Here is a 19,991-nt window from a genome sequence, read left to right as displayed (position 1 = left end):
GCTTAGGGACTGGCTAGTTTGTGGGTCAATGCATTGGGCTGCTGCCGATGACCTCACACGTTGCATAAATCCAGTTCACAGGATTAACGGGGGGGGGGGGGAGGGGGGCTTTTAGGCTCTGAACTGCTTGTCCCTGTGTGACTTGCAAAGCCTCTGATGGACGCCTGGAATCCTGCTGGGCTTACACGGCTTCTCGCTCTCGGTCAATGCCGAGACCCCCTCGGTTTGCTGAGGACCCTGAAGAGGAGGATGCCAAGGTATCGGGGGAGGGGGAGATAGCCGGTCTTAGAATAAGATAGAATAGAGCTGGAAGGGACCTTGGAGGTCTTCTAGTCCAGCCCTTTGCTCAAACAGGAGAACTTATACCATTTCAGAAAAGTGACTGTCCAGTCTCTTCTTAAAAACCTCCAGTGATGGAGCACCGATTTCTGGTGGCATGCAGTTCCACTGGTTAATTGTCCTCACTGCCTGGGCAAACACAGGGTCGATTGAGCCCCCTTGAGTCCCATTTCTCGGCCCCCTTGGCTTGAGCCAGAAGCTCCTTTGTAGTGAGCACTCCTTGCATGCCTCGGGGCAGAGGGGCACCAGCAGGTCAAGGAAAACTGGCCCCTTGGCACCATGCTTTGCTGCCCTCTGCCTCCTCTTGATTCTTTAGGGTAGAGGCTGAAGGGGCCCCCAGAGGGAACATCAGGACGGGACCTTTGCTCCTTCCAGAGGGAAACTTCCCTCCCGCTCTGCTTTCTTCCAAAAAAAGCAAATACGGAAACTAGAACATGAGAAATGGTTGCAGGACTTGGGTTTGGCCAGGGGAGAGAAAAGGAGTAGGGGGGACAGGATAGCAGGGTTCCAGTATTTGAGGGGCTTCCCCAAAGAAGAATTGGGGGTCAACTTAGTTTCCAGAGAGCAGGACGAGAAGCAATGGATGAAAACTAACCAAGGAGAGAAGCAATCTGGCATTAAGGATAAATTTCTTAACAGTGAGAACAATTAACCAGTGGAACTACTTGCCTCCAGAAGCTGTGGGTGCTCCATCACTGGAGGTTTTGAAGAAGCGAGCAGACAGCTATTTGTCTCAAATGGTAGAGGGTCTCCTGCTTGAGCAGAGAGTGGGACTAGAAGACCTCCAAAGTCCATTTCAGCTCTATTCTGTTCTAACTCTGTAGCGCCTCCCCAAAGAGGCCACTACAGGTACAGGTACAGGTTCCCCTTGCACATAGGTACTAGTGGTTCCCGCTCTAGGGGGTGGTGCTCATCTCCATTTCAAAGCCGAAGAGCCAGCGCTGTTTGGAGACGTCTCCGTGGTCATGTGGCCGGCATGACTCAATGCCAAAGGCGCACGGAATGCTGTTACCTTCCCACCAAAGGTGGTCCCTATTTTTCTACTTGCATTTTTTACGTGCTTTCGAACTGCTAGGTTGGCAGAAGCTGGGACAAGGAACGGGAGCTCACCCCATTACATGGCACTAGGGATTTCAACTGCCAACGTTTTTGATCGACAAGCTCAGCATCTTAAACACTGAGCCACCACATCCCTCAAAGAGGCCACTAGATGGCGTCAAAGGAACAACCCCAGTGACATCCGCAGCCTCACCGGTCAGTAGCTCCACTAGAGGGCGTCCTTCCCTTTAAAATGAACTGTGCAAATAGAGAATTTATTGTGCTGAGTTTTGATAAAATTCAGAGTGCTCGGAAGTCGAAGAAAACAAGCTGTGAGATGAATACCCTTTGCAGGGTTTCATTAAAGGTGAAAATTGAGGTTGTTGTACATTAATCAAGCATCACTTGGGTGTCAAACGGGGGTGGGGTGTCTAACCTGGGCCACTTGAAGGCTTGTGGATTTCAACTCCCAGAATTCCCCAGCTAGCTGGACCAAAGGTGTGTAATGCTGGCAACTTTAAGGCTTGTGGACTTCACAGGTCTTCAAGTGGCCCGTCTTAGCCACTCCTGGGGTAAACGCATCTTGGAGATGCGAGTTGCATAAATAAAATTCATTCGAAGGTCTTCCCAAAGATTTTGCTCCTTTCTTCACCACCTTCAAACCTACTTTTGTCTTTGTAAGATTAAAATGGCCCAGAGGGTGAATACTTTGGTCCAAAGTTCTACAATCCTAATCTGTACATTAATAAGAACATTTTATAAAAATTGCTTTTGACAAACATGGTCTCCTGGGAGGTTTGCCCCCGTCCGTCGCCTGTCTTTGGAGCACCGGGTGCTGGGTAGGGGTGAGTTTTCTTAGGCTATGGCGCCTGGATTCCTCCTGGCGCTACGTCTTCTTCCATGCCAGCCTTACCCAAGTGAGTTGTGTTGAGTCTTCAGCCCTGGCACCACCTGGGTAAGGCAGCCTCTCTTTCCTCCCTTCCCCTTATCTTCCCCTCCCTGGGCTAGTTTTTGAGAAAGCCATTCGGAGCATAATTTGAACATTGTTTTGCAAACAGCGTCACTGGTGGTCTCGGTCCTTTGTCTGCAAGACGGGTGGCCAGTTAATTTTTCCAGGGTGCCACATGAGCATCTGGGACTCTTGTGGAGGGGCTGGGAAAGTGTGTAGTCACGCACACCTGAACATACGTAAATTGAAGGGGAAAAAAAACAGTTGCCTTCAAAAATAAAAGCAATCAATCCCCGGGGCCGAACAGGAACAGCCAAAGGGCCAGAGAGCTGTCAAATGCCCAGGTCTGGTCTGGAGTCTCGGCCAAAGTGCTTCCTGATGATCCTGGCTGGTGGCGAGCCATTCCTTGGTCCCTGGCATCACGAGCTGATGCAGGATGATGGCATTTCAAGAGGCACTTAGGTAAGGCTGGAGGATCTGGTGGGAAGCCGGCTTTTGGTTGGCACAGCCTGGTGAAGGATTTCAGCCAAACTGTGCCCTCCCCTCCCCCCTCGGTCTGGCTCAGGGCCTAAACCAGAGCAACGGGTTTGGAGCCCGGAGGGTTCAGGTAGGGGGGCGGCAGTCCCGTGTCCAGCTCCAGGAAGGCAGAGTAAAGCGTGGTCAGTTGAACGTCAGGGAAGTTCTGGTGCTGGGGGAGCTTGTCACCGCTGCTGTGGTTGGCATCCGCCAGGCAGGGGGCCAGGAAGTCCGGCTGGGCAGCTGTCGGGGAGGCCGAGATGAGTCCCAGGGGCTCCACCGCCAGGCTATCGTCCTTCAGCGCCTCCCAAAGGTTCCCTGCGGGGGAGGGGTTGACAAGAGACCAGATGCAGGGGGTGGGGGGACCAGTTTCCTCTCCCTCCCCCAAGAAAGCCAGAAAGGGCGGGGGAAAGGGGCATACAGTACAGGTAGTCCTTGACTTATAACCATTCATTTAGTGACTGTTCAAAGCCTTCCATCCTTTATAAGGTAGGTAAAATGAGGACCCAGATTGTTGGGGGCAATAAGTTGACTTTGTATATAATTATACAAATGGATGAAGTCTATTGCTTGACATAGTGTAAGCCGACCTGAGTCTTCGGAGAAGGGCAGGATATAAATTCAAAAAAAAAAAAAAAGGAGTGGTGCGGTGGCCTAGAGGTGAAGCTCTCGCCTTGCAATCTATGAATTATGAGTTCGATCCTAGGTAGAGATCGATACACTCTCTGGGCACAATGAGAATGTATCTGGTGAACAAAACTCCGCACTGAGAACAGGAAGGGCATCCGGCCAGTAAAAAACACTCTGCTAGCTCTAGTCAGTTGCCCAGACTCCACCCTGCAAGGGATTATGAGGTCCTTAAAAGAAGATGATGATGATTTAGTGACCGTTCAAAATTACAACCGATGGCCGTTTTTCACTTACGGCCACTGCAGCATCCCCATGGTCACGTGATCAGATGCTCGGCCACTGACTCGTGTTTACGACGGTTGCAGTGTCCTGGGGTCACGTGATCCCCTTTTGCAACCTTCTGACCAGCAAAGTCAATGGGGAAGCCGGATCCACTTAACAGCCGTGTTACTAACTTAGCAATTGCAGTGATTCACTTAACAACCAGTGCCAGGAATGGTGATAAAATGGGGCAAAATTCACTCAACAACTGTCTCGCTTAGCTGAATTGTGGGGCTGAATTGTGGTCGTAACTCGAGGACTACCTGTATGGAGAAAGGGGAGAACTGGCAGTCCTCGTTTGGGGACGAAGCGCATTTGGGAACAGCCCTCTGAGAGAGCGAAGCCATGCCTGGGGTCCCCTGCATCTGTGCCAGCCATAAAAAGAGAGTTTGGATCATGCCACCGTCCCCCATGGCTGCCCTTGCCAGGGCTGACCGGATGGCAGTCCCCCAGCAGAGATGGGCTGCCCCCCTTTCTCTCAGCCGCTCCCACGAACTGCTTTTGGAAGGAAGTGGAGCGGAAAAGCAGACTCAGGGGCGGGGAGAGCCCTCTGGCCCATCCAGAGCGAAGGGCTACCTTGCAGGTCGAACCCGGTGATGGAAGGGTTCAAGGCATCGACATCCATACTGAGGTCGCCGTCTAGCAGCAGCAGCTCCGGCCGGGAGGGCACCAGCATCTTCATCCCGCATGCCGGGGGGCTCTGGGCTGGCAGAGGGGAGGGCAGCGCCCCCTGCCCATTCTGGGCATCTGTGGTGATGGGCGAGAACGCAGTGAGTATCCAGCAACGGTTGGGGTGTGGGGCCCCTCCCTGACCCCCTGCTTCCCTGAAAGGGGTGGACCCGCTCCGTGCCCCCTGCTCTCCCACTTCCCCAGACGATGGGGGGGGCCCAGTCCCCTGCTCCCCCTCCCCACTGCCCCAAGGATGGAAGGGCCCACTCTCTCGGAGGAAGGTTGGGGCTGCTCCCCCCCCATCCACTCCCTGTGCTGGGGGGAGCAGCAATGGGATGGAGGCTCACAGAGAGGCAGTGGCTGGAGCGGCATCTGGCCGGAGACGGAGGGACCCGCGGCCCCAGCTGGACTGCAGGACAGGAGTTTCTCTGCCTTGTCCCCTATCAGCACCTCGAGTTCTTCTAAAAAAATGGGAAGGAAACATCAGCATCAAAGAAGACTTTTCAGGGTGAATCTGTCCCCTTCTCCCCCTCGAAGCCTCCTGCTCCTCTGCCTGAGACCCCTCAGAAGCACCCGGCGGGGGTGTGTGAAGCTCTGGGTGACCCTGTCCGGAATTGGGGTCATTCAGCCTCCTGACCGGCCTTTCTTTGATGCTGAAAAGCTTCTAATCACCCGAAGGGTTTTTTTCTTCCAATGGTTTTAACAAATGCACAGCCCAAGGACCGACTAGATGCTCAGGGTCCTGGGCTGCATTCTGCAGGGGGCCCTTGTACTGCTATCTATACTTCTGCAGCCAAACACCTTCAGCTGTCGAATCTTAACCAAGTCACAATTCAAACAATGCTGGCTGCTCTTTCAAAAGGCAGTTGTGCTTTCTTGGGGTTTTTTTTCCCTTGAAAACGTTTCGCTTCTCATCCAAGAAGCTTCTTCAGTTCTGACTGAAGGGTGGAGAATGGAATTGAAGAAGAACTGAAGAAGCAGCTTCTTTGGTGAGAAGCGAAACTTCTTTAAGGGAAAGAAACCGACTGAAAAAAGTCGGACTGTCTTTTGGGGGAATCTCTGTAGAGAATGTTGGGTTACCTGTCGAATGAATTCTCTTTCTGCTTTGCTTGCTTGGATTAATTCCTAGATTGGTTACATTATCAAATTAACTCCCTGATTGACGATGCGAGAGGCATTCTCAGAAAATTTGGATTACTTTGTGGTTCCTCTTGGCTGCCCCCCCCCCGCTGCCCCCCAGCTTGAACCTCGTTATATAACTATAATTCTTTTGCCCGGGGAGTGAAAGTCGGTCCAGCCACTCCTGGAAAAATAAGTAATAAAACTTGATGGGGAACCACCTGTTTCTCTCGCCTTCCCACCTGCCGCAAAAGGGGCTGCTAAGGGGGCGGGGAGCTCTCCTGCCTCTCTCTGCCTTGGCGCCTGGCACTCTTCCCAGCGAGGGCCTTCTGGTACCCGGGGCACGGAGGCCGGCTCTGCCAATGGGTCCCTACCTGGCTTGGCCATGCTTTTCCGGATGGCCACGGGGTCCTTCCTTCTCCATTTCTGCAGCTCTTCCTGCATCTTGTCAATCTTGGCTGGGTTGAGGGCCCACAAGCAACCTTTCCTGGAGGAGCTGCCTGTCTTGTTCTCCACTTTCTCAAAACATTTATTCAGAGACAGGTTGTGCCGGACCGAGTTTTTCCAACCGTCCGGAGCCGTCTAGAGCAACAGAGCCAAAACACACCGTTCAGACAGCTGCAGTTTGAGGAAAAATTGGTCTAGCAGTTATGTAGGAAAGGCACCAGACTAGGAATCAGGTGGTTGTGAGTTCTAGTCCAGCCTTAGGCATGAAAGACTACTGGGTTTCTTTGGCCCTAACACCAGGAGCGGTGAGTTCTAGTCCGCCTTAGCTATGAAAACCAGATGGGTGACTTTAAGCCAATCACTGGGTGATAGTGAGTTCTAGTTCCACCTCGTATACAAAATCCAGCTGGGTGACTTTGGGCTAGTCACTCTCTCCTTCTTTTCAATTTCAAGCAAAAGTCCAGGATTTATTTGCAAGCAAAAACAAACCTAGATAAATTATTTTATTTAATTAAAACAGTCAATATCACCATCTCTGCTCACTCCCTTTACCATCCAATCTTTAGTTGTGGGAATTTGTGTCTTTCTGTGTTTGTGTCTCTTAAGATTCTGTCAATGTATAGAATGTATACAAAGTTCCTACAAAAGTCAAATAAACTGGATAAAAATTGATCTCCTCAAGTGAATTGCAACCCCTCCCCTCCCAAGGAGAGCCTCGCTCTAACCCGGATTTTATTCTTGCAACTGCCAAATGCTTGCAAGGAAAGTCAGCATGAGGGCTTCCCCTGCCTGGTGACCATGCCCCACACAGGGAGGGTCGGAGGTGCGCAGAGCATACTCTGGCAGGGGGGCCGTCTCTTAAACATGAGCCCTCAGTCCTGGGGGGGAAATGGGGCAGGAGAAGGGGAGATGGGGGCAGAGAAGGCAGCCTGCCAGAGAGATTGGTGTCGCGCAATTGTCAGAGCTAAAACTGGCTTCCACTTGTGCAACTCCATTTTTGGACACAAGCATTCCCAAATCTTCCACTCTTGTGGGTCCTGCTTGGAGACTCCTTCAGGGGAAGAGCCACACAAGGTTTTCCTCAGCTAGAGAGGAATTCCAAGAGAAGAGAATATCTGGGGGGGCTCTCTGAGCTCGGTGCCTTTCTTGCAGATGTTTCATGACCCAGCTAGGAAACAACTTCAGTGCTAGAAGGGGGAGGGTTGCAGGAAGGAGGAGGAGGAAGAAGAGGAGAAAGAGGAGGTGGGAGGAGGAGGAGGAGGAGGAGGAGGAGGAGGAGAGGGACTGTGGAGTCCTTGGTGCTCTCTGAACTTGCCAACTTTTCATTATTCAATATTGCGAAGATGTTCCCAGTTGGGTCGTGAAATGTTTGCAAGAAAGTTATCAAACTCTGAGAACACCAAGGACCCCACAATCCTCCTCCTCCTCTTCCTCCTCCTCTTCCTCCTCCTCCTGTTCTGGACTCTCTTCCAGGATGCTTTTAAAAACAGCAGCTGCACCTTCTGCTACTCCCAAAGAGACACCTGTCTGCATCGTTTGGGACATGAAAATGCTCGCCCAGGTCGAACTAACGACGGTGAGGTTGTCATTTTGCTGATACAGATTGTCCCTGCGGCTTTTTTTTTTTTAAATCTCACAATAACAAGGAAGAAGGCAGAATTGCAGAATTCTGAGACAGAAAGTCATCAGATGGTAAGATAAAAGCTTGCATGGCAGGACCTGCTGATGAATCAAAGAACCAAGCCGTCTTAAAAGCCACGGAGCTAGTGAACACTCCTGGGTAAACAAGGTGACAACATACTAACAGATGGGTCCAATCTGAGATGGGGGCTGGACTAGATGACCTCTAGGGTCTGCTCCAACTCTATGATTCTCTGAAAAAGCGAAGGATTCACAGCGAGGCCAAGAAAAGAGCAAAGGCTACAACTGGTAGCAAGTTGCATTGAGAAGGTTCTCCACGAGAGAAGCTGTGCCAGAACACTATTCCAATGAGCACAAACACACGGCAGCAACCCCGAACATCTTTCAACAAAGTGGAGGAGATCCCTTGCAGCTTGATCAGAAAATGCCTGACCACTCAACACACTGTAGCACAACCAACACAAACTGAAATACATCAAAAGTATCTCAGAAACAACCAAGAGACTGACCACGCGGCAACAAAAGCCCTCCAAAGCCTCCTAAGTAAACCAAAGCACCAAGAAGTTCCAGGAGGAAAAAACAGAAGCCATCTACAACATACAGTGTACCACACTGGAGGCTTTTAAAGAAGAGATTGGACAAGCATTTGTCTGAAGTGGTATAGGATCTCCTCCTTGAGCAAGGGATTGGACTAGAAGACCTGCAAGGTCTCTTCCTGCTCTGTTATTCTGTTATAAATCACATCCATGAACTACGACTCTGAAGATATGATGAAAACTCCTTCATTTCACCACACTTGGACAGATTTAACCATAGTTTCAGCCAGGAAATAGCAACCGTCTTAGATCAAGTCGACTGGAGAATTCCTGGAAGCCTGGCCCTCAGACAAATCGGTTATCCACAGGCACACAGAGATAAACAACATTTACATACCATTCCAAAGAAGCAGAAAGGAAACCGAAGAACTAAAACACCTCCTTACCTGCGATCGACACCCAGATAAGCAGAGATGAAAACCAAGATTTACCTTAGACCAACCATCAAGAAGTAAACAAAATCCCAATCAAGGAACTGCCAACTCAGACAAACAAGTTAACAGTAAACAACAGCCTACTCAAGGAACCACCAACAATACTCCCACCAACAGGGCAAATTGCCTGCATATAAACAGGGAGCAACCTCCCCTCCCCTTCTAGCACTGGTGATGTTACCTGCTTTGGTAATGAAATGTCTGCAAGAAAACGACCAAACTCAGAGAGCACCAAGGACCTCTCCTCTTCCTTTCTGGAAACCCCACTCCCTTCTAGCACTGATAATGTTACCTAGTTAGGTAATTAAATGTCTGGAAACAAACCACCAAGCTCAGAGAGCACCAAGGACCCCTCATTTCAACCTCGAGCTAGGAATCTTCGATCAGTGCCAGATCACAGGATGGGTTCTCAGTGCAGAATCAGACCCAGTGGCCCTGAATGTTGGGGGCCAGGCTCCCTTAGGCAGCGGCAGGCCTTCCAGACCAGCTGGGGTGGGGATGCCGGTGGCCTCCACTGCAGGCTCGTGAGATGCCAAGGTCCTGATGCAGCTCCGGGGCCTTCTGTGCCCGGGGGCCCCTTTCAACGGGCGATGCCAGGACCTCCACTGGGGACATGGAGCCGCCCTGCTTCTCTACAGAGAGGCTGCCGTTTGGTGAGCCGAGAAAACAGTTTTTCCAGGCGCAGAAGCTCTCCGGCCTCCGCCTGCTGCCTGCCAAGTGTTCTCAAAGGCTGGCAGTGTTTGTGCAGCAGATGGGATAATCTCGGGAAGGAGAGCCTGCTCAGTGGTTGCCTTCAGGGCAAAAACAGGAGGTGGTTTTTGTGTGGTTTTTTTTGGTTTTTTTTTGCTGGAAAAGGTGTGCTAATTACACCTCTCCTGCCCAATGGCCACTCCCGCTGCAAGTGCGCTTTCTTCCCAGGTAATGAGAGCTGCAAAGGCTCCCCTCCCCTCCCCTCTGGGGAGCTGACGATTGAACACAATCCCACAGGCAATTAGTCACCAAAGAGGCAACCTCGTCTGCAGAAAGATGAAGGAAGGCCAGCAGCCGCCGGCCGAGAAGGTCCAGATCCTTAGGATAACAAACAGGAAGTCCTTGATTTACAGCCACAATTGAGCCTGGCATTTTAAGTGAGCCAGGAACCTCATTTTAGGGCCTTTTACTCACCATGGTTAAGTGAATCACACGGTCGTTAAATGAATCATGCAGTCATTAAGTGAATCATGCAGTCATTAAGTGAAAGCCTGCTGGGAAGATTGCAAATGATGGTCACGTGACCCCGGGAGAATTTGGCCCCACTGAAGATTCGTCCCCAAATTTGTGGTTAGGTTTTTTTTATTATATTACATTAATCATATTAATTATATCATATTACACTGTATAGCATTGTATTGTATTGCATTGTATTGTATCGTACAGGTAGTCCTCGATTTACAACCGCAACTGAGCCCCAGATTTCTGTTGCTAAGCGAGACAGCTGTGAAGTGAGTTTTGGCTCATTTTAGGACCTTTCTTGCCATAGTTGTTAAGTGAATCATTGCAGCTGTTAATTTGATAACATGGTCGTTAAGTAAGCCTGCTCGTCAGAAGGTCGCCAAAGGGGATCACATGACCCCCAGGAGGTTGCGATGGTCATAACTAGGAGTCAGTCGCCAAGTGTCTGATCACATGTCCGTGGGGACGCTACAAGGGTCGTAAATGTGAAAACCGATCGTAACTCTCTTTTTTCAGGACCATTATAACTTCTAATGGTCACTAAACGAACGGTTATAAGTTAAGGACCACCTGGATTGCATTGCATTGTATTACAGGTAATCCTTGACTTGTAACCTTTGTTTTAATATCCGCTCGAACTTACAACAGCACTGAAAAAAGAGATTTATGACCATTTTTCACACTTACATCCATTGCAGCATCTCTGTGTTCGCACGATCAGAATCCAGACGCTCGGCAACTGACTCGTGTTTACGACGGTTGTGGTGTCCCGGGCTCACGCGATCCTCTTTTGCGACCTTCTGACCAGCAAAGTCAATGGGGAAGCCGGATTCACTTAACACTTAAGTGTGACTCACTTAAGAACTGCAGTGATTCACTTAACAATGGTGCCAAGAAAGGTTGTAAAATGGGGCATGGCTCACTTAACTGTTGTCTCGCTTTACAACGGAAATGCTGGGTTCAATTGTGGTTGTAAGACAAGGACCTGCTGTACATTTAGGATATATTTTTTTATTTCATTGTTTCACTGATGAGTTAAAGCAAGGGGGCCTCCAATCTTGGCAACTTTAAGAATTGTGGACTTCAACTCCCAGAATTCCACAGCCAGCAAAGCTGGCTGGGGAATTCTGGGAGTTGAACCACAAGTCTCAAGCAAAGCTGGCTGAATTCTGGGAGTTGAAGGCCACAAGTCTCCAAGCAAAGCTGGCTGGGGAATTCTGGGAGTTGAAGGCCACAAGTCTCCAAGCAAAGCTGGCTGGGGAATTCTGGGAGTTGGCCACAAGTCTCCAAGCAAAGCTGGCTGGGGAATTCTGGGAGTTGAAGGCCACAAGTCTCCAAGCAAAGCTGGCTGGGGAATTCTGGGAGTTGAAGGCCACAAGTCTCCAAGCAAAGCTGGCTGGGGAATTCTGGGAGTTGGCCACAAGTCTCCAAGCAAAGCTGGCTGGGGAATTCTGGGAGTTGAAGGCCACAAGTCTCCAAGCAAAGCTGGCTGGGGAATTCTGGGAGTTGAAGGCCACAAGTCTCCAAGCAAAGCTGGCTGGGGAATTCTGGGAGTTGGCCACAAGTCTCCAAGCAAAGCTGGCTGGGGAATTCTGGGAGTTGAAGGCCACAAGTCTCCAAGCAAAGCTGGCTGGGGAACTCTGGGAGTTGAAGGCCACGAGTCTTCAAGCAAAGCTGGCTGAGGAATTCTGGGAGTTGAAGGCCGCAAGTCTTCAAGCAAAGCTGGCTGAGGGATTCTGGGAGTTGAAGGCCACAAGTCTTCAAGCAAAGCTGGCTGAGGAATTCTGGGAGTTGAAGCCCACAAGCCTTCAAGTAAAGCTGGCCAGGGAATTCTGGGAGTTGAAGGCCACAAGTCTTCAAGCAAAGCTGGCTGAGGAATTCTGGGAGTTGAAGGCCACAAGTCTTCAAGCAAAGCTGGCTGAGGAACTCTGGGAGTTGAAGGCCATAAGTCTTCAAGCAAAGCTGGCTGAGGAATTCTGGGAGTTGAAGTCCACAAGTCTTCAAGCAAAGCTGGCTGAGGAATTCTGGGAGTTGAAGGCCATAAGTCTTCAAGCAAAGCTGGCTGAGGAATTCTGGGAGTTGAAGGCCACAAATCTTCAAGCAAAGCTGGCTGAGGAATTCTGGGAGTTGGCCACAAGTCTCCAAGCAAAGCTGGCTGGGGAATTCTGGGAGTTGAAGGCCACAAATCTTCAAGCAAAGCTGGCTGGGGAATTCTGGGAGTTGAAGGCCACAAGTCTCAAGCAAAGCTGGCTGGGGAATTCTGGGAGTTGGCCACAAGTCTCCAAGCAAAGCTGGCTGAGAATTCTGGGAGTTGAAGCCACAAGTCTCCAAGCAAAGCTGGCTGGGGAATTCTGGGAGTTGAAGGCCACAAGTCTCCAAGCAAAGCTGGCTGGGGAATTCTGGGAGTTGGCCACAAGTCTCCAAGCAAAGCTGGCTGGGGAATTCTGGGAGTTGAAGGCCACAAGTCTCCAAGCAAAGCTGGCTGGGGAATTCTGGGAGTTGAAGGCCACAAGTCTCCAAGCAAAGCTGGCTGAGGAATTCTGGGAGTTGGCCACAAGTCTCCAAGCAAAGCTGGCTGGGGAATTCTGGGAGTTGAAGGCCACAAATCTTCAAGCAAAGCTGGCTGGGGAATTCTGGGAGTTGGCCACAAGTCTCCAAGCAAAGCTGGCTGGGGAATTCTGGGAGTTGAAGGCCACAAATCTTCAAGCAAAGCTGGCTGAGGCTTCTTAGCCAGCCCCTTCCTGCCCCTTCCGATGCCAGCAGAGAAGCTCCTGCCAAGGCAGAGGTGTCTCCCTATTCCAAGCAGGATTACGGCTTAGCCAGCCGGATAATTGGGTGTTTCATCCCTGAGAAGGGAGGGGCGGCCAGCGGTGCCCTTCAGAGATTCCCAGGGGATTTTTTTTCCACGCAGGGTGGGGCCGTTGGCACGCGTTCAGAGAGGCAGCCTGCCAGAATGGTCCTCCATTTGGGCGAGGCCTCGGAGGGTAAGAGCTGAGCCTCGGTCGTTCCCAAAGAGCAGCACAGGGAAGCAAGCAGGAGGGGTCCCTCGGGAAGACACAGCTGGGTCTGAGCTGTTTGCAATGGGATGGGAGGCCACCAGGAAGGCCTGGGAGCATAAAACGGGTTTGGAATGTGGGGGAGAATCTCTGTTGCCCTTACAGGGGTCGGTCTCTGGCTCCCTCCAACCCTTGCCTTCTAGGGTGTGAAGCTTTCTTCTCCTGCACGGCTGAGGAAAATCCAGGGATGTGTCTGCATAATGTGTGTGTGTGTTTGTGGGTCTTGTCTCAGCTTAATGGAGGGGTTTTGCGTTTGCCTGCAGCCCCTCCTGGCTTTTCTGGCTGGAGGGAGAGCAAAGCCCTCCTGTGTTTTGTCCGGCTGGGATTCAGGTTGGGGGAGACATTCCTTCTGCAGGGAAAGAGCCGAGGATGGACGGGGTCTTGGGAGTGGGGAGGGTCCCCTCACGCTGCCAATGTGCCAGGGTCAGATTGTCTCTCTCCCCTCCCCAGCAGTGAGAAGCCGGAAGAGGGAGGCTGAATTCCCCACCAGGACCCCAAAGGAAGTCCTGGCTGACCTTGCCAGCAAAACACCAAGAGGGGTGTGCATAAGAGCACCAGCGTGCCTACCGTTCCTGTCCCAATGTTCCCTTTGACTGTATCCAATTCATATGGTTCTTTCATGCTTATACTGTTGTGTTTGACCAATAAATAAATAAATAAAAAGGGTGGGAGCCGCCCAAGAGGGGAGGAGCAGAAGGACTGATGCCCGTCCCCCAATTCAGCCTGGTCTTTGGGTGCCTTTCTGCCCACCAAGCCACTGCAGCCTGGCATCAAGTCAGCCACTGTCACCCGTGCAGGCTCTCCAGCCCTCAGCGGTGCAAGGAAAGGGGACGAGAGGAAGAATCCCCTTCCCAGCCAGGGAGGAGTTATTTCCCCATTTGAAAAGGGGTGGACTCCAACTCCCAGAATCCCCCAGCCAGCATGTTGGCTGGGGAATTCTGGGAGTTGAAGCCCATGCATGTTAAGGTTGAGAACAGCTGTTCCTGCCCGTCGCTCCCTCCGCCCTCTAAGCAGCGGCAACCTCTGATTCTTCAGAAAGTGTCCTCTCTTGCGCAAGGCCCCTCCGCACCCCCATTCCGAAGAACAGGGCTGGGCGCTTCAAAGAGGCTGCTGGACGGATGTAGGAGTTGAGCTGAGCAGCCTGTTGCATCACCGCCCTCCTTGCGAGGGAGGCCAGGCAGCCGGGAGGAGCTCTTGGTGTCATTGGGGTGTTTCCCCCCCCCCCGGCATCTTTGCTTCTCGCGCCAATGAATTGTGCCTCCACCCCTTGGCGCTGCTCTCTGGGAGCCACTTGCGGCCCTCCTAGGATCTCTGCCATTTTGGAAGAAAAGAAGCAGACCCCCTTTGCGCCCGGGAGACATGCTTTAAACACGCATGTATCCCGCAGAAAGAGAGCAGCAGGCCAGGCATCCAGGGAAAAGGCAGCCGGCAGCCGAAAAGCAGGCTGGCACTCTGCCATCAAAACTCACAATTGCTGTTTTCCCTCACTCACGACCACTCTGGTCTTTGGGGGTTTAATGGGGGAGGGGGGAGAGGGAAGGTATTAGGGGTCCCTTCTCTTTGCTTCCCCTCCCACTGGGTGTCCCCGTCCTTGCCCAGTGCTGGGGCCGGGCTGGGGGAAGGGAGGAGGGGCTTAGCCGCTTGTTCAGTTGTCTGCCTGAGGTTTATCTCAGGGGTCACCAACCTTGTCCACTTTAAGGCTTGTGGACTGCAATGCCCAGAATTCCCCAGCCAGCAATCTAGCACGGATCTTTTTTAGGTTACTGGATGTAATATTCCAAGGCTTTATCAAGTAATTAACACATCACGTGATCTTGATTCTATGCCTCTGTTAATGCAGCCTAGGATGGTGTTGGCTTTTTTGACTGGAGCAGCACACGGCTGGCTCCTATTTAGGTGGTTGTCCGCTAGGACTCCAAGATCCCTCTCACAGTTACTGGCATTGAGCCAGGTCTCTCACCTAATCTGTACGTTTGGTTTTTCTTACTTTTCTCACCACCAAATTGAATTTGGCTCCCAACCCCAGGTTGCTGGTGTCTCTGTGGATGAGAAGAAGCACCTCCAGAGACAAGGTGACTCACCTTGAAGTAAGGGAAGTGTTCAGTCATGAAGTTGTAAATCTCGCTGACAGGTAGACTCCCAGTTTTGCTGTTCTTGAGTGCCATAAATATGAGGATGCTGTAGAGAAGAGGGAAGAAACCAAGGTTAGGATGGACGTCTTCCTTGTTTTGCTACATGGATGGTGGGGAGGGGGTGATAGGAGAAAGGACTCCGGCAGGTGAGGGACTCCGGCATGGTGGAGAAGACCTGTTGGGCACCTGAGGTCTTAGACTCTGGGACTGAACGGGGCAACACAGACCCACCTCTCAGCCTGCAGAGGGTCCAGGATTTGGGAAGAATATATATAACTAGCTGAATACCCGTGCTCCGCTACAAAACTATGTGATCAGGCTTGATAAATTGACACAGCTTGAAAATTAGTTATGATCGGCCTCTCTTATCCCCTTCTCTCCCTCAGCCTTGCCCCACAAAAGCCTCTCCTCTCCTATTCCTTTCTCTCCCTCAGCCTTGCCTCATAGAAGCCTATCCTATCCCCTTCTCTCCCCCAGGCTTGCCTCATAGAAGCCTCCCCTATCCTATCACCTGCTTGCGGCTGTGAAAGTAAAACTGGAACTGAAACTCCTCTCCTCTGCTTGTGTTTTGCATCTGGAACAGATTTCTTTTCAGGTGGGGAGGGGGAGTAGAACTCCTTAGCATCAGAGCGTGTTAATAGTAATATAGGATATACTAACGCTCTGGTGGTCATTTCGAAAAATCCTTTCATAGTGAGCACCTAGAAGCCAAGAGGAACATACGTGGCAAATTTCAAGTTCGTAGGCTTTACGGTTCTGGAGATTTTGTGATGATGTGTGAGTGGTATTTTGCTTTTTTATATATATATATAGATAGATTTATATAACTGCTTTAGAAATATTATGTATGGAATCATAAGCTTGCTAATCCAGGCCTCCAACAAAGTTACTGTTTAACAGCCTCCAAAATCCTTTTAAACTTACAGCAAACATAAAAATTGGTTAAATGCTTATTTCAAATTGTAAACACACACAAGCAAGCACACAAAACTCAATTAACACAATTTAACATCATTATGACCACAGTTCCAAAGAAGAGACTCAATCGACATCTCTCAATTTAATCAACCCTTTCTCGGGGGTCAACAGCCATGCAGACCTTTGCCCCTGAAGTCTCACCCTAGAACCAGCTGGTATACACATCCACACCAAGCCTCAAGACTTACTCCAAGCTCCCCTACAAAGCAGCCCTTTCTGCCTCGTTTCCTGTCTAGCTCAGGTTTCCCTCACACGGAGACCTCTTTGCTTTTGGGAATAAAGAAATAAAGCTCTTTTCCGCACCCCAAATTCTTCTTCTGACCAGGGTTTCTGGGGGAGGCTGCTTTGGCCACAGCCCCAACTCCTCTGAGGGACTTCACAAGGTTTCCCCAGCCGGCTCCTTCTCGAAAAGTCCCTGTCAGAGGGAGATTCCATGGGATTGCAGGAATGGGCAAAGCCAGTAACCTGCAGAAAGAGGGGCTGCCTTTGTTTACTGCCTTTGCGCACCTCTGCAGCTTTCGCCCCTAAGGCAGGACCAGAGCTCATCGGCTCCTGGTGATTGGCTGAAAGTCATCCAGCTGAATTTCAGGCCTAAATCGGGACTAGAACTCACCATCTCTGGGTGATTTGCTCAAAGTCACCTAAATGCAGGGGTAGAATTCACTTACTTTCCCTACCGGTTCACCAATGTGAGCACGCGCCCAGCCTTCCACGCAGGTATTTTGCTGGCACGTGCTCCTTCCACGCATATGGCCGCCCTCAAAAATGTGCCCAGATAGGATGGCATAGAGCCGGAATGGGTGGGTGGGCAGGCCCACTCGAGATTTCCGCTACCAGTTCAGGTGAACCGGTCCGAACCGGCTGAATGCCACCCCTGCCAAAAAGGCCTTTGTGTCTCATATGAGATGAGAACTCATGGTCTGTCTCCTGGTGATTGGCCTGAAGTCACCCAGCTGGCATCCAGAGGAACTAAAGGCAGAACTAGAACTCACAGTTTCCTGATCTCTAGCCTGCTGCCTGAACCATCAGACCCAACTCGCTGTGCCCTCCCACTTTCCTTCTGCAGACTCAGCCGCCTCTTAGCAGAGTGTGGCCCTTGTCCCTCTCTCCCAAGGCCATTATAGACTGATAGAGGTTTTTTTTCTTGGCAAAACCACCAGATCATCCTCCTCCGCCCCGCATTTCCTACAAAATCTTCATTTCAGCCGCAATCGGTGAAGCTCTGTCCCGGAGAGCCAGGGTCTATTCCTCAGCCTCTGTTGCGGGCTGGCCTCCTCCTTTCTCCAGAGGTTGCGTGTTCTGACCCGGCCTTCCTTCGCAGAAGCAAAGAAAAAAAACCTTCTTTATTTACACCTTGGGAATTAACTGCCTTCACCAACAGAAAGTCCAGGCAAGAGTCCTACAAGGAGTTAAGGGAAGCAATAGTCCTTATCAGCTGTTATGATAAATGCAAGAAGGCTGTGAGCTCCGTTCTGGCAAGGCAGTCTTTGTTCCGCAAAACACACCAGAAGCAAATGTTTCAGAAATGCCAGCGGTTGTCTGCTACAACCACCCCTCCCTTTTCCTCCTATTCATTCCCCAGCCAGGGAGGGGCCATTCAGCGTCCACGTTTGTTTTGCTTCCTGAGCCGGCTCATTGTCCTCCGTTGTTCACCTCTCCTATCTGCTCTGTGTATACGCACACCTGGAACAGGCCCCAGCTGTTCCTCCTCCTCACTCATCTCTGACTCCAAAGGGCTTTCCAGTCTCTCTGGCTGGGAAATGCCCGACAGCCCTGGCTCTACCTCTGCGTCTGACGCTGAGCATCCCTAAGAGCCTTCCCTGGGCTCCAGAACTGGCCCAAGTTCTTCCCCAACCTTCTCATTGTCCGAGTCACAACATTGTGTGCTATTGTCTGTACATCCCTGTTGCCGTTTGAAGCAGACATTCTTCCAATTTGACCCCCCCCACCTCCCCTTCCCATCCTGTTGTAGGAACTGAGAGACGTTCCCAAAGAGGCTCCAGCCAGTTGGGAGCCAAACTCTGATGCCCCAACCAAATTCCCTGCAGCAGCCGAGAGGAAGCGAGTGAGAATGCTGGGGAGCACTTACCTGTAAGAGTAGATGGGCTTTGGAAAGAGGGGCGGTGGCTGCTGCTGGTGGCCTGGGGGCCCCATCCTTTGGTAGGGGTGGTGGGGAGCCGAGAGGAAGGGGAGCGGACGGGCACCGCTGACGTGATACTGAAAGAAGAAAAGGAGAAATGCAGCTGGGCTTGCTTTCTCGGTCAGATTTTTACGGTCAAACAGTGATCAGCCTTTTTAAGGATAACTAACTAAAAGATTTAGCTGTGGGAAGTTTCTCTTGGATTCTCAAACCCTGCAAAGAAACCTCCCTGCCCTACCCCGTGGTGTTCTCCTCTCAGCCTCCTGCTCTCCTATGCATGTAGTCCTCAACACACGGCCACAATTGGGACTGGAATTTCTGTTGCTGAGTGAGACGGTTGCTAAGTGAGTTGCTCCTGATTTTACAACCTTTTTTGACAAATCGCCCCAGTTGCTCAGTGTGTCATGTGGTCGTTAAGTGAATCAAGCTTCCCCCACTGCTTGTCAGAAGCTGTCCGGGAAGGTCAGAAAATGGTGAACCTGGACCCTGCAACTATACTAAACAGGGGCCTGTGGCCAAATTAATTTTGATCTCGTGACATGGGGATGCCAAGATGGTCATAAGTGTGAGGATTAGCCATAAATCACTTTTCCAGTGTTTTTGTAACCACGCCTGGCCCTAACAGCCCTCAGAGTCCATTGGTGCTGCAGTTCCCAGAATCCACAGCTGCCATGGCTGGCTAGAAAGGGCCATGCAGGGATGTTCTGGTCACTAGAGGACATAGCAGTACATAAATATCAGGATAACAGAGTTGGAAGGGACCTTGGAGGTCTTCTAGTCCAACCCCCTGCTCAAGCAGGAGACCCTATGCCATTCCAGACAAATGGCTATCCCGTCTCTTCTTGAAAGCCTCCAGGGATGGAGCACCCACAACTTCTGGTGGCAAGCTGTTCCCCTGGTTAATTCTCACTCTTTCATTCCAGGTTGCTTCTCTCCTTGATGAGTTTCCATCCGTTGCTTCTTGTCCTGCCCTCAGGTGCTTTGGAGAACAAGTGAAGCTACAAAGCTCCTGAGATATTGGAACACTGCAATCATGTCACCCCCCCCAGTCCAATGAACCCTGTTTCATATGTTTATAACTGTTTGGAGGAAGAGCTGAGTTGGAATGTCTGTCAGATCTGTCAATGGTCCAAAATTGGGAGGGACAGGCAGTCCCTTAGAGCCGTGTTTCTCCATCTTGGCCATTTGAAGACGTCTGGACCAGTGGTGGGATTCAATTTTTCTATTACTGGTTCTGTGGGCGTGGCTTGGTGGGCGTGGCATGGCTTGGTGGGTGTGGCAGGGGAAGGTTACTGCAAAATCCCCATTCCCTCCCCACTCCAGGGGAAGGTTACTGCAAAATCCCTATTTCCTCCTGATCAGCTGGGACTCGGGAGGCAGAGAATAGATGGGGGTGGGGCCAGTCAGAAGTGGTATTTACTGGATCTCTGAACTACTCAAAATTTCCGCTCCAGAACTGGTCAGAACGTGCTGAATAGCCGCTTCTCGTGTGGACCTCAACTCCCAGAATTCCCTGGCCCTGTGTTTCTCAACCTTGGCCCCTTTAAGACCAGTGAACATTAACACATTGAAGTCCACAGGTCTTAAAGCGGCCAGGATTGAGAAACATGGCTCTAGAAGACACAAATCAAATTCAAATTTTTGCCCTTGGGAAACTCTACTTAGTTGCATAGGTATAGGACATTGATTGATTGATTAATTGACTGACTGATTGATTGGTTGGTTGGTTGGTAGGTTGGTTATGTTCTGTGCCACCTAGTCTGTCACCATACGG

The 19,991-nt window shown here is 50.9% G+C and overlaps 1 protein-coding gene across 2 annotated transcripts in view; it reads right to left on the bottom strand.

The window, feature by feature from the left end:
- Positions 1 to 132: 132 nt before the first annotated feature.
- FOXN1 (forkhead box N1) overlaps positions 133 to 19,991 on the bottom strand; it is a 40,350-nt gene continuing 20,491 nt past the window's right edge. For both annotated transcript variants that reach the window (XM_058164247.1, XM_058164249.1), the window contains exons 5-10: positions 18,167 to 18,294; positions 15,049 to 15,145; positions 5,956 to 6,163; positions 4,810 to 4,923; positions 4,370 to 4,540; positions 133 to 3,160 (exon numbers count right to left, since the gene is read on the bottom strand). In XM_058164247.1, coding sequence (XP_058020230.1) covers positions 2,895 to 3,160; positions 4,370 to 4,540; positions 4,810 to 4,923; positions 5,956 to 6,163; positions 15,049 to 15,145; positions 18,167 to 18,294 — 984 coding nt within the window. In that variant the 3' untranslated portion in view covers positions 133 to 2,894. The remainder of the gene's footprint in view (positions 3,161 to 4,369; positions 4,541 to 4,809; positions 4,924 to 5,955; positions 6,164 to 15,048; positions 15,146 to 18,166; positions 18,295 to 19,991) is intronic.

The sequence above is a fragment of the Ahaetulla prasina genome, chromosome 1 (assembly GCF_028640845.1).
Source record: "Ahaetulla prasina isolate Xishuangbanna chromosome 1, ASM2864084v1, whole genome shotgun sequence".
In the NCBI taxonomy this organism is placed as follows: domain Eukaryota; kingdom Metazoa; phylum Chordata; class Lepidosauria; order Squamata; family Colubridae; genus Ahaetulla; species Ahaetulla prasina.
This window is presented reverse-complemented; position numbering and strand designations above follow the sequence as displayed.